The sequence below is a fragment of the Arabidopsis thaliana genome, chromosome 3, assembly GCF_000001735.4.
Source record: "Arabidopsis thaliana chromosome 3, partial sequence".
Lineage (NCBI taxonomy): Eukaryota > Viridiplantae > Streptophyta > Magnoliopsida > Brassicales > Brassicaceae > Arabidopsis > Arabidopsis thaliana.
The window spans coordinates 19,985,075-20,000,096 of NC_003074.8; the positions used below are offsets into that span (position 1 = coordinate 19,985,075).

The window sequence follows — 15,022 nt, forward strand, 5'->3', positions numbered from 1 at the left end:
CCAAAACTGTTTAAACGTAGGCCCAAATTTGATCTCTTTATTTAAGTCAAAGGCATATATCACAGTACTTATAGTTTTCTTCTTTTCCAAGACCAAAATTTGTTGGAGAACGAACACTCTCGAGACGGAATCGATGGCGAATTCTCAGACGGTGATGGCTATGATCAGGTTGGCTAGACCTCCTTTCCGCAACAATCACGATAAGGTTGCTTTCGCTATTCACTCTTCTTTCGTCGCTTCCGGTTATATCCTCACCGCCACCGGACGGCCTGCTTTCGCCGACGAGGCTCTCTCTTCGTCTTCTCAGAGTTAGTATTGATTCCGTTTAGTTGTTTTTCTGATTTTTTCTAGGGTTTAGGTTTCTGATTTTGTACGATTTTGGAATTTTTAGATGATGTTGGAATCGAAGGATGGAACGAATTCGAGGGAGAGTATGCGTTTGTCTATGCGAATCCGAAGAAAGGGTCAAAGAAAATTCTGGTTAAGTGTTTGGCGATGGATGATAAACTTCTTGTTGATGCCATAGCTGATGGTGGAGCAGAACCTGCTCATCTTGAGATTAAGTAAGTTTCTCTTTATTTGTGCTCGATTCTGATTCTTTTTGTGCAAATCTAGTAAGAATTTTCTGGTTGTTTGTGCAGAGTTGGGGATTATGCTGAGGAAAGCAATGAGGGGGATTACTCTGCGCAGTTCAAGAATTTGGATAAGTTAGTGACTGATTTGCAGAGTGAGATTATCGATAAGCTTGATGGAAAACCAAAACCTGTTGCTTCGAGAGCACAGTCCAGGTAATTTCCCTTATTAAGCACCAAGAATTTGATGCCTCTTAGTGTTTGATCATTGGGACTTGCAACGAACATATGATTGTAGCTTGTATTGTCACTGAACTGTATTGGCGATGTAAACTTAGATTTGCTCATTCGTATAGTCTTTTTGACAGAGTTTTAAACACACTGAAATAATGTGCAGCAGAGTCTCTACTAATTTTGAGTCTCTCTTTTAATGAACTAGGTTTTGATTTGGTACATGTAGTCTGTTCTCATTGTGGAACTTCGTTTTGTGGAGGCATTTGTTAATTGGACCAGAATGATATTTGTTTCCTAATACTAGAAGTGTATTCTGAGATCTCCATTGTTTATCATTTGTTGCTTGCAGCTCTGAGACTAATGAAGAGCCTAGATATTACGATGATACGCCTAATCCATTAGGCCCTCAGATTCACCCCTCAGGGTATACATCAATTTCTACTCTTATGTGCTCACAATTATGATCAAAAACTAAAACTTATCGGTTATTGACTTGTGTATTTCCTAGCGTGGTAGTTCCTCCGATACCTGGTAATGGTGGTTACAGTGATCTCTTCCCTGGCCCAGGTGCTGGAATGTACCCTGGCAGGTTTGTTATAGACATTTATAGTTTCTATTATACAACTGTATCACTTTAAATCATTTATAATGTCACTCACCACATATATTTTCTCTCCCAAGGGGTGGTTTTGGGGATGGAAGCATGCTTGTAGGTATGTACGATTCTTCAATCCCTCTTGAGAAGCAAGATATTATAACGTCTTACTTGATTATAATTTGTTAAAGTGATTCTGTTTGGTTGCAGGACCTACTGATCCTCGCTTTTTCCCATTTGGTGATGGTTCTGATCGACCTGGCTTCATGGGACCACCACACCCGTAAAATCACTCTTTCTTTCACACACACATAGAGATACACAGCCATAGATTTGAACACATGAAAAGCTCTCTAAATTGTTTCTGACAAGTTACCATGGATTTTTGTTTGTGGTTTTGACAGGGGTATGCCACCTCCTGGTGCGCGTTTTGATCCTTATGGTCCACCCGGTGTTCCAGGTTTTGAGCCAGGCCGGTTCACAAGGTAGTAATCTTATGCACTCAGTAGTCTCCTTACTACACTCCACAATCATAATCTGTTTCGCAAATGGTTCTGATTCTTCTTTATATCAATCGTGTGTAGACAACCTCCAAGAGGGCCAGGAGGTGGGCATCCAGACCTCGAGCATTTTCCCGGCGGTTCAGATTTTATATAGTAAAGTAAAGCCATCGCCAAGGAAATAGAGAAAGTGTGTGCACAACTTAAAGTATGGTAGTAACTACATATAGACAATAGGATCTATGTGGTTTGTTTTTTCTCAGCTGTTTTTTTGTTTGGTGGTGTTGTTGGTTTTATTCCCCAGCACACTTTTTATAACTTCAATAAATATATAAATAAAGACTTGGTTTATTTCGCTTTTAAATTTCCGTTGGCCAAGTCAGAATCGGTCGTCATATAGATTATAGACAATGGCTTGACTATATTTGAGAAATTGAAAACTATAGCATCATCTCTTATTGCTTCGTGTTAGATGAGTATATATTGGTGATAGATCTGACTTGTAAACTAAGTCGTACTAGTGTTTGCCAAAACGACACTAGTTTAAACAATGTCAAATTTTCAAGCACAAAGTTGGATACTTGTGTTTCTGTAATTTGAAATGTAGAGTGGAATCATTTTTATATATTTATTGATATAGGTTCAATAACAACAATCACACTGATACACATATAAACATTATCGTTATTCATATATTATAAGGTACATGGAGACGTAGTAGTAAACTCCAAGCTTCCACATAAGGCCCAATGTTATCTCCTTCATCCTTCTAATCGTCAACATTTTATGGAAGTGTGTATGCTATAACCAAAGGGAAAAAAAGAAACAAAGAACATTAGATATATCATGAAAATTATTAAGTAAAAGCATAATATAAAGATGTAACAGAAAGTCACTTACCTCCACACTTGTAACCGACGGGACGGTTAGCGAAATTGCACCGTTTAGGGATGGTAAGGGCAACCTCAGGATCGACACCGGAGGCTTTGGCCGTGTCGGAAAGAAGAATGGCGCAGAGACATTTAGGGTTTTGAGAAAATCTCTTAATCTGAGTACAGCAACCTCCTGGCACGGCGGAGTTAGCGTCCTGAGCTGCACCAGCACATGGAGCCAGCTTCATCGCCTCATTGTCTGGCGAAGATCTACCACACTCCCCTGCACCGTCAACGACTGTTCCGATGAGGAGAATCAGACCAAGAATGCAGAGAAATTTCATGGAAGCTGCCATTTTGTTTCTTGGAGAGATTTTAAATGAACCAAGATTTGTGTTTTTTTGTTTGTTAGTTGTGTGTTTGAATTCAATTAGTGAATGTTTGGTTTATATAGCGGAAAATTGTGTGGAAATTTGAGGCACTGAAGAGATAGTGGAATAAGCACTTGAGTTGAGTGAGGGAGGTAGTGTTCTTACCAACAACATAAGTTCCAGGTGTTGATGTCTTAGGGATCACTGAACAAACCTCATAATTCTTATTTGGGATTATCAAATCGGATGGTGGATTTGTGGGAGTTGTGTCATCACCGTCCTTATGGCTTTTAAAATGGTGCTAATGGGGTAGATTAAAAATGAGTTTTGTATTGATTTTTTTATTATTATTGGTTAATGTGAAGTGAAACGGATGAAACATTCTTGATCTCTATTTAACAACTTTGAATCTTGGATGCTTAGTATCACTAAGATGGTCCAACACTGTGTTTTAGCCTTATAGGAGAATTGAATATGTTAGACCTTCTGAGAAGAAGCTCGAATTTATTCAAGTCAAAAACCTTGTACCACAAGTTAATTACATAAGTATAAAGAGCATAGAGGATGAAAACCAAAGAGAGACAGACAACTGTGAGACTGGCTCTGTCTATCTATTGTGTTGAAAGACCAAGATTTGGGCAGAGGGTTTGGCATAAACTAAGGTAAATCAAATTCAAGGACTAAACAAAATCGGTTAATGGTTTAGTTGGGTTCGTTACAGAAGCGGATTGCGTTCTTAGTAATGTTGATAAAGTTTTTGCTCTGTTTCCGTTGAAACTAGAAATTGGGTTTCAATCCCACCGGCCCGTATAACTTCGGCCCATGGTTCTGATATTTCACTTTACTTTGTTGTTTTTCTTCTTCTGTCTTGATGATCTTCTAAACTTTCTACGATTTGTCTTGGGTCTCTGTTTCTAGTAAGTTTTATCAGATTTCGAAATGGATCGTGCAAAATAAATAAATATAATTACCACGGTGATCTATCTATTTATTAAAAAAAAAGTAGAATATTAATATTTGATGTAAATATCTTTCTGTAGAATTTTTCCTTAAGAAATATTCTAATATTTAGTCAATGATCAATGTGAATGAATCCAACCTGCCCATGTGAAATCTGTACCACAAACTTATTTTTAAGCAATATATTGGATATACAAACTATTTTTAATCGAGCCCACCACATGTTCAAGCAAATCACATGGAGTGATTCCAGCAAAACACAAGGAATATTAAATGAAACAAATAAGCAAGAAACTCTCAAAACTAGAAGATGAAAACACTCTGGGTTCTTTTTTTGTTGTAGTCAAATTACAAATAAAACCAACATAAAGATTCTTTTATTAATAAAAACTAAAAAGCATAAATTGCGATGATTATTTGGTAGGACTTATAAGATAAAGACAGTTTTTTTTTTTTTTTTTTTTTGTAGTGAGAATCGTTTATTCGTTATCCTTGACAACGGTGACAGGGCAAGGCGCGTGTTGGATCACAAAGCTGCTCACGCTTCCCATTATTATCCTGTTTCATTATTTTCAATTATTAGTCACTAGATATTTCACTTAGACCAAAAGATTAAAGTTTAGAAGAATTCATCACTAAAAGATTACCAATGATAATTGTTACGTTAAAAATATCAAGAATAAATCAAAGACAAGTGTTTATTCAAAAAAAAAAAAAAAGACAAGTGTGCTAAAAACAAAGGTGTAACCACAATCTTAAATGTTTGTTTTTTTCTTAATTATGAAATAAAGACAAAATTCAAAGTTAAAGCTAAACCTAAAACCTAATCCATAGCTAAAGCTAAATCTAAAACCTACCATTGTCATTTTCAACTAGACCTTATCCATTTCGTTGAGAAGTAATTGTCATCAAAATTTTGAATTTACCATATTCCTCAAAAGTATATATGTTTAATTAGATAGACCAAAAAGACAAAAATAATTTGTCAACCAAAATTGTTCAAAGTAAAGCGAGATGGTTTAATAAATTAAACCACGGATTCAAAATCAAAGCCATTGGTATTAAACATTGCCTTAAATTAGGTAACGAGCGTTTTTTAATCATGGATTTGTTCCAACACCAAATTATATCAATGGCCCTATTGTATCTCACATTTTATAATTTCATATACAGCAATACTAAACAGTAAACACTAAGCAATAATGGCATTTTGGCAAGAATATAAAATGGAATTTATTACATAAAAAAGAAAAAGAGAGCAAGAAATTACCTTTGAAGAGCACTGAGTCCTCTGCTTCCCATGACAATAGAATCGAGTTTAAGATCTTTAACAGCATCAACAAGCTTCTCTCTTGCATCTCCCCAGTATAACTTGGTCACTACATGCACCTTTTTATTTCAACAAAACCACCATTAGTTATTGTCTTTGCCAAAGAGTCTTTGAACAAAAATGTATTGTTGATTCGGATAAAAACCTCTTTCTGCCTCGAACCAGTGTCGAGCATATCAAGACATGCGATGTCGGTTTTGACACCGTATTTCTCCATAATCTCCGGTTCCCTAAACTCTGCCAACGGTATGAGAGCTGCAAGCACCAAATTAAACCGGATTAAACCGACAGATCATTTCTTTTCAGAATCCATACCATAAGAAGAAAGAAACTTACGAGAACCGGATTTGAACCAGAGGGAGTTACGAGATTCATCGCCAGAGAGTGGTAGAGTGTGGATGATGTAAATCGTGTCTCCTTTGTCTGCTAAGTTCTCGATCGCCCATTTCAGAGCGTTCTTGCTGCTCTCTGAGAAATCCATGGCGATTCCGATATTCCTGTCTTTAGGCATCTTTCTTGACCCTTTTTTTCTTCTCAAGAAACTTTGAGATGGTTTTGTTTTTCTGATATTTTCTAGAGAGAAATGGTGGTGACTTGTGAGAAGTTATATAAAGGATTTGGAAGTTTCGTTGATGCTTCTTCTGATGCAGGATCCATTATGACCCATTTGTTTTCATCTCAACCGTCCATTTTTAAATCGTACGGTACCAAGCTAAAGTATTTAGATTTTTGTTTCTTTATAATAATTATTTCAAAAAAATCTTTCTTAGACCGACATAACGATAATGAGATCTTCTAATGAATTAATTCATAATTGTTTCTTTAGAACCCGTACTAAGCAACGAATCCAATTACGTACAAACTTGTATAAAATTTAATAAATTCATTTAACGTATCATTTTTGTCTTACAGAAGCTAGTAATTGCTTAAACTTTTATCTCTATATATTTTATTTAGTTTTATAAATATCATTTAAATTTTATTAAAAACTCTGAGGTGTTTGGATCCAACAAATTGATGGCCAAAAAATATCTTATATATTGATATGTTTTGTAAGTTGAATCATGATCCGCTAATAAACAAGTAGCACAAGGATCTCATTATATCAGATGTCTTTCGTTAGTATTACCTGACATTTCTGGCAGTGAATTTAATTGTAAATGAGTTGTTTAACCGTTGGATTAGGATCGACATGTGATTGCCATGAAATTGCACGTTTGATGATAGGATTAAATTTTTATCATATGTATATGTAAAAAGAAAAAGAAACCTCAAGACTTCTACTATCAAGAAGAAGAAAAATGATCAACTAATGACTTAATTTTTGCCATCATTGTCGTGGTTGAATTTCTTTTATCGAATTTTGGGCTGCCTTCATGATACAAACTAGAAAACATCGAGGTACTCATCTATGTTTCTTTATTGGTAGCGATGTCCTCAAAAACGCTCTCCCAAGCAAGATATAGACATTTTTCGTTGACATATTCTTCATATTAATGAATTCCTGTTTTGGGAATATATGGACTGCTTTGCTTGGTATGATCATTGATAAATAGTGCCGACAATGTTTAGTATTCTTCAAAAGACCAATCAACTTATACATTTGAAAATTGAAATCATCCTGCCTGATCCTGATGGTTTATTACTTTATTTCTGTGTTCTTAAATTTATTTTATGGGGCTAATATGAATTTTTGGAAATACCTTTGGGCTGATCTATTTATATGGGCCCTTATATGGGCTTTTCACGAAACCCACGAAATGTGAATTCTTTCTATAGGTGCGGGCGTGCGGCCATTTGTAGGTCTAAAATAAATTCTTGGATGCGGGATTAAAGCAACTATGCTCTAAAATTATTTTACATGTAATGTGTATGAAAAAAGTTGATTATTTGCGAGTGATCATGCTATAAATTGTGTGAATGAGTTGGCTAGAAATGCATAGCATGAACATGGATAATGATGAGTGTGATAATTATCGACATGATCAAAGGCCGGCCACAACGATTGTAAAAGTTGTAAGTGTCAAATGACATTCTCAAGAACATTTGTGGCTGTGACAAGGGTATAGTGTCAAGTGATAGGGGTCGAGGGTGTGTTCGAGGGCGGTATGGTAACACTAACAAGAGAAACATTTCAAACATTCTCAATAATGTGCTCGAATGCTTCCGTTGATGAGAATATGTCATGATGCTTCACAAAACCCTAGAGTCAAAGAGCTGCGTACATCTTTTATTTTGTAGAACTTTTCATACGTTAAATAAGCGTACATTGCAAGCAAAACATTCGAAGGTCTCTCTCTCTGGCTAAGTCTAAAGTTTTGAGGAAATTGGGTATGGTCTGCCGTGTATGCATGTGACAGTGGAGCCTACGCAAGCGACGGTAACATGTGCGATCCAACCAAGTATAATCCTAATTTTTGTTTGGCAATCAAAGCTGCAAATTAATATTTTCTGTCGTTGGCTTCTTTATGTTTTGAGTTTATAATTCATCTTTGCGTGTTCTGCGCGAGTCCATAATCAATAATTAATCATGGATTGTACTTTGTACCGGACATTATATTCGGTTTAGGTGTCTGATTAATTGTGCGGACGAATATATTAATTAGTTAATTATAACCTACTGTTTGCGTTCCGGGTTAAAGTACAATAGCAGATGGATTCGTGAATGTTTCAAATTACAGTATCTTTTTTATTTTTATTTTTTTTAACAACTTCACATTTCAGTTTTTTTTTTATATATTTTTTTTTATAAAGAATTTTGATCCAGGAATATTAAGCTGGAAATTTTGAGTAGAGCATACTAAGAAATTCAAAATGTTTCTGAAAATGCAAAATAGTTGTTAACATATTGTTATTGCTAAGCTATTTCTTTGTTAATTCAAAATCCAAAATTCCCAAAATATATATAGGGTTAGGTTAGCGATTATGATATATATACTAGTAATCAAAGTTGTGTAGGTAATTAGCAAGTAAGGATCACTGGTACTAAGCAACTTATCTGATCAACCAAATACTTTTAAAATCAGAATTGTATAAAGAAATAGTTGAATATACGAGGAAACAAAGAAGGTCCCATATGGTTACATGGTTGGGAATAGAAGCTGCAGCCAATTATATTTTTACTTTGGAAACAAACATGAAGTATATAATAACAGAAAAAGAGGGAGACAAAAGCAAAGAAAAGGGAATTATGAAAACAAACAGGCTTAAGTAACCTCCCAAAATACTAATATAAAAGCATTTATAATATTTGATATTCTCAATCGTGAAATTGTTATTGTCACCGAAATCAAAATGGACTCCACCACCCCACCCAGAAAAAAAAAAAAAAACAAGATAACGAGAAGTAATAATTAAAACAAAAAATCATTGGTTAAATTATATAGTCAAGATCTCTTGTTCGGTTCAGACAGTCTCGTGTTGTCCATGTGATGTGGCTTTAATCCTCTGTATGTCAAATAACATCAAACCCTTTCAATATTGTCGAATGTTTTCATGTTCTTTAGGAAACAAATGTTTTTCTCTAGACATCTTTTAAAATGTTTTCATGATCATATTAACTGGCCACAAAATTCTAGGCCTGCTATAGAGAAACTCAAGTTATATCTTAAGAAACAATTACGAGTCCTGTCTTTTAGATGTCATATCAGAATGTAATTAGTATAGTTCGATGAGTCTTTTATTTATTTATTTTTGAATGAATGTTCGATGATCAGTCTTACATTCCTAGCTCACATCATTATTATAGTATTACATAATGTGTTTATTTTAAATATTCGTTTTTGGCATTCTCTTAAATTGGGTGTTTGCCAATTTAAAACTAGAATGCATTGTAAAATAAACTAGAATAATAATCACCATCTACAACTAAAAGAAATCACCTAACTAGTACTTAAATATATGAATGATCATCAATCTAATCCTTGTTTTGAGTTGGAACCCATAACCCCTAGAAAACAATTTCTAATTTCTTAACATACAACTACGAAAGTAGTTAAGTACACAAACAAGAACCATTAATAATAGTTTTTCCACTTATTATAAAATTTTGCAACCTAATGAGCAAAGACGGGCAAAACAACTTTGCTGAACCAATTTTATGTTAAGGTGTGTTTTTGCAAAAGAAATAATAATTCTTTGGGATCGATCGACGGCGTCTTCGACTTTATTATCAACATACAAAGACAAGAAAGCATGTCATGCACGTTTTATGGGCCGGGAATAATGATCTATCCACAATTATATATGTATATTTGGGTCACACATAACGGTGTATATTGTAATATTTTCTTATTAAAGGTTCGAAGACTGATTTAATTGTATCACAAAACTAAGTTTAAGAGCCTTTTTTTTTATGGTTTAAGGCTAACATACGATAATGGAGTGGGAGTATTCACACTAATTAAAAAGCATGGTCAACAATAATATGTGATTTAGTGAGTATAAATAGTTGTTATTATCGTGATAAGTCAAGGAAGTAGAAAACGATGTTGTAATAACTTCGTTTATCTTTCGGCGAAAAAGAGAAATTGTTAGCATTTAGGGGAAATTCAAAATCGAAGCTCTCTCTTTCTGCTTTCACTTTTTTTTATTTGCGGAAAATGTGTTCTATGATTTCGGAAAGTTTGTGGAAGGCCAATCATAGTAACATTCATTCTCCCGTCAGCACAATCCAACACATCATCTACTCTAAAAGCTTTAAGCAATTTAGGTATGAAGAATTTAATACATCATATGCATAATGCATCTTTTATCTTTCTTTTTTTGTCACACATACATTATACCAAATTACATGTATTTGGATTATCCAAAGCTAACCCACATAGCTAAGAAACTTATAATTGATGTCTATGATGTAAAATAAATAAAACATGGAAACATTTTTGCCGTAAATGTAGAGAGTATGACTAGTAGGAACATAAAAGTTCGTAGTGAAATTGATATTTTTAGGGAAGTGGTAAAGAAATACAGTACTCTTTTGCATAGACATGATATTGACATGCAGATGTAAAACGCATGTAAATTCCTCTCTATTATTATGTTTCATACGTACATAAAACATACCATCCAACTAGATAAACATGGGAATAAATTGCAATTTTCATTTTCCTCTCGCAATTTTGTGACTATCTTATAAAAACTAAAAAAAATTCTCGTGACATCTCAAGTTTATCTCATGTCTTAGAGGACTAAAAACTTTTATCCATCACCGAATAAATATAAATTTAACAAAATGATTATTCATATTAGCTTTCTTAAACTAGTGGGAAAATAGGAGATAACTTGTACGCGAAGTATCACAACTCGTTCTCTGGTTATGCCAAGTGGATATTAGATGGGGCAAATGTCGCCTTACGACACTCAACAAATCAAACTTTGCCACGTCACACCATCGTACAGTGCAGTTGAGTTGTTTTTATTTTCGGCACCGTTATTAAACCCAACAGAATTTTTGTAACTTACAATGGGTAAACCCGTCATTTGCACCCGTCTCGAGAAAGTATCCATTAAAAACTTGAAAGAAACGCGCTTTCCACGACGGTATGTGTTAATCCTTACTTAAATGACAATAATAGCCCTGTCTCTCTCTGCTAATCATTTCAGTTATTAGACTTTCATCATTTAAATCACAATAATTGTTCCACGTACCTAAAGAAAGATCCGACTTGTGTATCTTAAATAGGAAATAAAACATCGTATACTACGTATCAAAAACATTCACGCTTCACATTAAATGCTAACTAAAATTACAAAAGGGATAAAATCACAATTGAATCCTAAACTCCAAGTTGTAAGGATAATTAAGTAAAATAAAACAAGGCACGTGCCAGTCAAATGACGGTTATAACCCTATCACGTGGTAGTCAACTCGCTTTACAGATATTCCGAGAGTGAGGTCCCACAAAGTCACTTGCCATTACCCTCTCTGTATTAGTTAGTCGTAGTAGTCTAGTAGTAGTTGTTAGCGCGTCAACTCCACTTTCTAACTGTAAGCGCGTGAAGAACGAAACCTTTTCCCCACCACCACCACCACCACCTCTCTATACTACTTCTTCTTCTTCTTCTTCCTTCTACAAATACATGACAGTCTCTTTCCCTCGTCTTCTAGTATTTTTTTGTTTTCTGTTATTTTTCGCCTGAGACTGGGTCCCTGAGATTTCACAAAACTCGTTATTGAAACTTAACAAAACAGCAACCTCCGTTATTAAAGTTCCCTTCTCGATTTCCGTGAAAATTTCACTTTAGCCATGGAACCTCCTAGTAGCGTAGTCGACGATGCTGAGTTTTGGCTTCCGACGGAGTTTCTCACTGACGATGATTTTCTCGTTGAGAAGGAGAATAACAGTGTAGGAATCGATGACTCCTTGTTCCCGTACGAGCCTCGTCATGGATTTGGGACTTTTGGCTCTACCGTTAAGCCTAACACGGTGAAGGAAGATGACGAGGAGAGTTTCTTAGCCGGATTGACTCGGCAGATGGTTATGTCATCTCTCAAAGATGATTTCTCCGGTGGAGTTTGCGGTAATCACGCTTTTCCGGCCGGTAATGACCACAAGGTAGTTTGATTTCGATCTAAAACCAAATTCGTTCTCAATCTTCTCTGTTTTCGTTGGATTTTTAATTTTTGGGAATTTTGTTCTCCGTGGTTGTTCAGGCGTGGGAAATGAATCGTTCGCCTCCGTGTGTCGCCGGAACTGGCTGTTGTTGCTTGAATCAGCGGTTTAACCAGAACCTTAATTCGCGAGTTTCTTCATGGGATCTGTACTGTGCTGCGGAGAGGATGAGTATCAACGACGAACCATACCATAGTGGCAGAGGACTTCTCGGATCTCCCGCAAAACTTTCCGCTACCGTCAAAAACCACTCTAACAACGGCACCGGTTACTACAACAATCATCAATCTCTCCAATACCAGAAGCTACAAGCTATCCAGGTAATCAATCACAAGCAAAACTCTCTTAAACACTTGATCTTTGAGTTTTTGTGTGCGATTGTGCTGATTGGTTTGTTTTCATTTGTCTTCTTGTGCAGTTTCAGCAGCTAAAGCAGCAACAGTTAATGAAACATCGTCGCCAATTGGTGCGTCAGAACAGAGGAGTAAGAGTTAATGGCAACAAAAATGTTGGTCCAGTGGATTTGTCGTCTTCTGCATGGTCTAATCAGTTTCCGAGGCGTGATGTTATGAGAGCTGTATTCATCGGGGACCATACCGGAAAACGTGGCTCAACCGGAACCGGTGTCTTCTTACCTCGAAGTGTTAACCATACTTCAAGAACTGAGACTCGAGAGAAGCCTAGTAAGTTCCTAAAAAGCTCAATTCCCCAAATGTCAATCTTTGGTATATTTTAGTTTTATGATGAGAACTGTTTTTACTCTTGGGTTTAGCTATATCGACGGTTTTGGTTCCGGCTAGACTGGCTCAGGTCCTGAATCTGAATTTAGGCGAACCGGTCCGGTCTACGGCTACTCTCAACGGTATACCAAATTAATCTCAACCTCGAGAGCTTATTTAAGTTAATTGAGCGGTCAATTTTATCACCAGTTGGTTTAATTTTTTTGTTAATTTATGTAGATGTGTCGTGGAGACAGAGGAGCAACAATGGTGGGTTCTCGAGCCAGATGGTCGGTGGCGTGAGGGCGGAGCAGTCAGTGCAAGAGCCTCGGTTACCATCGGAGTGGGCTTATTGACTGATTTTATGTTCGTAACTTTTGGGTGTGTTTAGGGGGAAGATTTTATGATGGGTTTGGTTTGAAGAAAGATTAGAGTTGATGACAGGTAGTGAAATAGTGGAAAAAAGGTTAGGGTTAATGTAGAGATAGTGGAAGATTTGGAAGAAGAATAAAGAAAGTTGGAAGTGTGGAGAGGACGAGGTTTTGGATCGTTTAACCACCATTGATGGCTTGATAGATGAAGAAAAGAGCTTTGAGACAGACAGAGATAGGTGACTCTCTTTTCTTTTTTTTTGGGTTTTTCTTTTTTACTTTTTTACTGGGAAATGAAATGTCAGTCTGTCACGGGGCTGTTCCTTTAGTGTCATCCCTCTCTGCCTCTCTTTTGTTCACACAACTCTTAAGCAATGGATAAGTAAGTAATTAGTAAAAGAAAAGTTTGTTATATGATTTTGATTCCCACATCAGGTGGATATATATTTCCTAAAATCTTTGCATGCGAAATCATATTTTGATGAAAAAATCAATACTAAGAAAACATGTACTCTTTTTTTTTTTTTATTGACAGAATTTGACAATCTAATTTTAGAAAAGAAATTCTCACAAACCGAGAGATAACAGTAATAAGTAACAACAACCCATAACTGGGTAACACAAATTGACGTCAAAAGGCAAAAAAAAAAAAGGGGGGTAAATCTGAGGAAAGAACATCCTAAATTCCTAATCAATTTGGTGTCAAAACACAAATTAGTTTCACAAGTATGTATTATCATACACTATAATTTCGATAAATATTAGTATATTACTTACTAAATCCACTAAAAAAATTTACTATGTTCTTAAGAAAACTTACCATTGAGACTACTACTGACAGTCTGACAGAAGTAACCAATACAAAAAGATAAAAAGGTGATATGTACTATATACCCAAAACCTAATGAGCCTTGTTATTAGCAACAAAACTCAGGTCATATAGTAGTATTTAAACAAGTGAAATGGTAAAATCGTATAGAAAGGAATTTGGCAACCTATTAATTAATGGATCATTAAATATTTAGAAGCACACGAGCACTTAAATAACTCGATTTTTGATTAAATGCTGAAATGCTGGTCTTCTTTGTGGATCAACGTGCAGAGTTTGTCCTATGCCATTTGTTACTCCAGATTAATAAATATTGACAACTTCTATTAGTATTGAAATTTGAGTTGTGGCAGCTGTTTTTAGTTGTATTGGTTTTCTCGGTGTTTGTTTCCAACAACTAGTACCAAATCATCATGTCCAGTTTTTTTATTATTACTAGTAGTATTTTCTTTCGTCGACCTATATTATTGTTTCAAGTTTTGTAACCACATAATCTAATTAGCACAGTAATGTAGTCATCAAATAACAATTCGTCTTGCTCGAGTCCTGAATCCAATACCCTGATCTAAACCATTTTCTATGGGAGTATGGGAATGGGACTCACATTTTCATGTGGGTGTTTTTGTATGTTGACTGCTTCACGCGGTTCGTATCGTTCTACTAAATTATTGGTAATTGTTCGGATATATAACATTTATGAAAACCATTTGCACTTTCACATGACTCGCATTAATGCCACTTTCCTCATTTTCCATAGTTCACATAAGAACAACATAGTACATATACTATAAACTATGTGATTGATTACTATTTTGAAGAAAATAAAGCTTGCATACATACAGGTTTCTGTATTCACATTTAGATTTTCGGATTCACAAGCTCGAAGTATTCATATTTGTATTTTCAAGTTATTTTCTCTGTGTTATACTCGGAAACCACATTGGCCTATCTAATTAACAAAACATATGATATGCTTAAATGGCATTAAATGCTAATATGAAAAACATGTCCTATGGATTATTGGTAAGTGCGAGATTTAATGAAAGTTACAATGC

The 15,022-nt window shown here is 35.3% G+C and overlaps 4 protein-coding genes across 9 annotated transcripts; 2 read left to right on the plus strand and 2 right to left on the minus strand.

Moving 5' to 3' along the window:
• Window positions 1–12: 12 nt before the first annotated feature.
• AT3G53970 (proteasome inhibitor-like protein) lies at window positions 13–2,303 on the plus strand. 2 transcript variants are annotated; one of them, NM_115257.6, is made up of 9 exons: window positions 13–308; window positions 392–563; window positions 642–788; window positions 1,156–1,230; window positions 1,315–1,395; window positions 1,488–1,519; window positions 1,612–1,684; window positions 1,806–1,886; window positions 1,986–2,303. In NM_115257.6, exons 1-9 carry the CDS (start codon window positions 134–136, stop codon window positions 2,056–2,058), a joined length of 909 nt encoding a protein of 302 aa, NP_190965.1. In that variant the 5' UTR covers window positions 13–133; the 3' UTR covers window positions 2,059–2,303. The 2 variants fall into 2 exon arrangements, with proteins under 2 accessions (NP_190965.1, NP_974426.1); NM_202697.4 differs by having other exon boundaries at window positions 1,612–1,886.
• Window positions 2,304–2,487: 184 nt separating this feature from the next.
• Window positions 2,488–3,389, minus strand: AT3G53980 (Bifunctional inhibitor/lipid-transfer protein/seed storage 2S albumin superfamily protein). Of its 2 annotated transcripts, NM_180369.3 has the most exons (3): window positions 2,802–3,195; window positions 2,683–2,702; window positions 2,507–2,657 (listed from the first exon to the last, which is right to left on the minus strand). In NM_180369.3, the coding sequence occupies exons 1-2, from the start codon at window positions 3,127–3,129 to the stop codon at window positions 2,686–2,688; spliced, it is 345 nt and encodes a 114-aa protein (NP_850700.1). In that variant the 5' UTR covers window positions 3,130–3,195; the 3' UTR covers window positions 2,507–2,657; window positions 2,683–2,685. The 2 variants fall into 2 exon arrangements, with proteins under 2 accessions (NP_190966.1, NP_850700.1); NM_115258.3 differs by having other exon boundaries at window positions 2,488–2,702; window positions 2,802–3,389.
• An 828-nt stretch (window positions 3,390–4,217) lies between these two features.
• AT3G53990 (Adenine nucleotide alpha hydrolases-like superfamily protein) lies at window positions 4,218–6,112 on the minus strand. 2 transcript variants are annotated; one of them, NM_115259.5, is made up of 4 exons: window positions 5,771–6,112; window positions 5,580–5,689; window positions 5,375–5,493; window positions 4,218–4,662 (listed from the first exon to the last, which is right to left on the minus strand). In NM_115259.5, exons 1-4 carry the CDS (start codon window positions 5,943–5,945, stop codon window positions 4,584–4,586), a joined length of 483 nt encoding a protein of 160 aa, NP_566991.2. In that variant the 5' UTR covers window positions 5,946–6,112; the 3' UTR covers window positions 4,218–4,583. The 2 variants fall into 2 exon arrangements, with proteins under 2 accessions (NP_566991.2, NP_974427.1); NM_202698.1 differs by having other exon boundaries at window positions 4,263–4,662; window positions 5,375–5,689; window positions 5,771–6,032.
• A 4,990-nt stretch (window positions 6,113–11,102) lies between these two features.
• On the plus strand, window positions 11,103–13,662 carry AT3G54000 (TIP41-like protein). Of its 3 annotated transcripts, NM_115260.3 has the most exons (5): window positions 11,103–11,991; window positions 12,090–12,368; window positions 12,467–12,731; window positions 12,821–12,910; window positions 13,008–13,662. In NM_115260.3, exons 1-5 carry the CDS (start codon window positions 11,683–11,685, stop codon window positions 13,121–13,123), a joined length of 1,059 nt encoding a protein of 352 aa, NP_566992.1. In that variant the 5' UTR covers window positions 11,103–11,682; the 3' UTR covers window positions 13,124–13,662. The 3 variants fall into 3 exon arrangements, with proteins under 3 accessions (NP_566992.1, NP_974428.1, NP_001319743.1); NM_202699.2 differs by having other exon boundaries at window positions 12,467–12,910; NM_001339647.1 differs by having other exon boundaries at window positions 11,459–11,991; window positions 12,821–13,631.
• The last annotated feature ends 1,360 nt before the right edge of the window (window positions 13,663–15,022 follow it).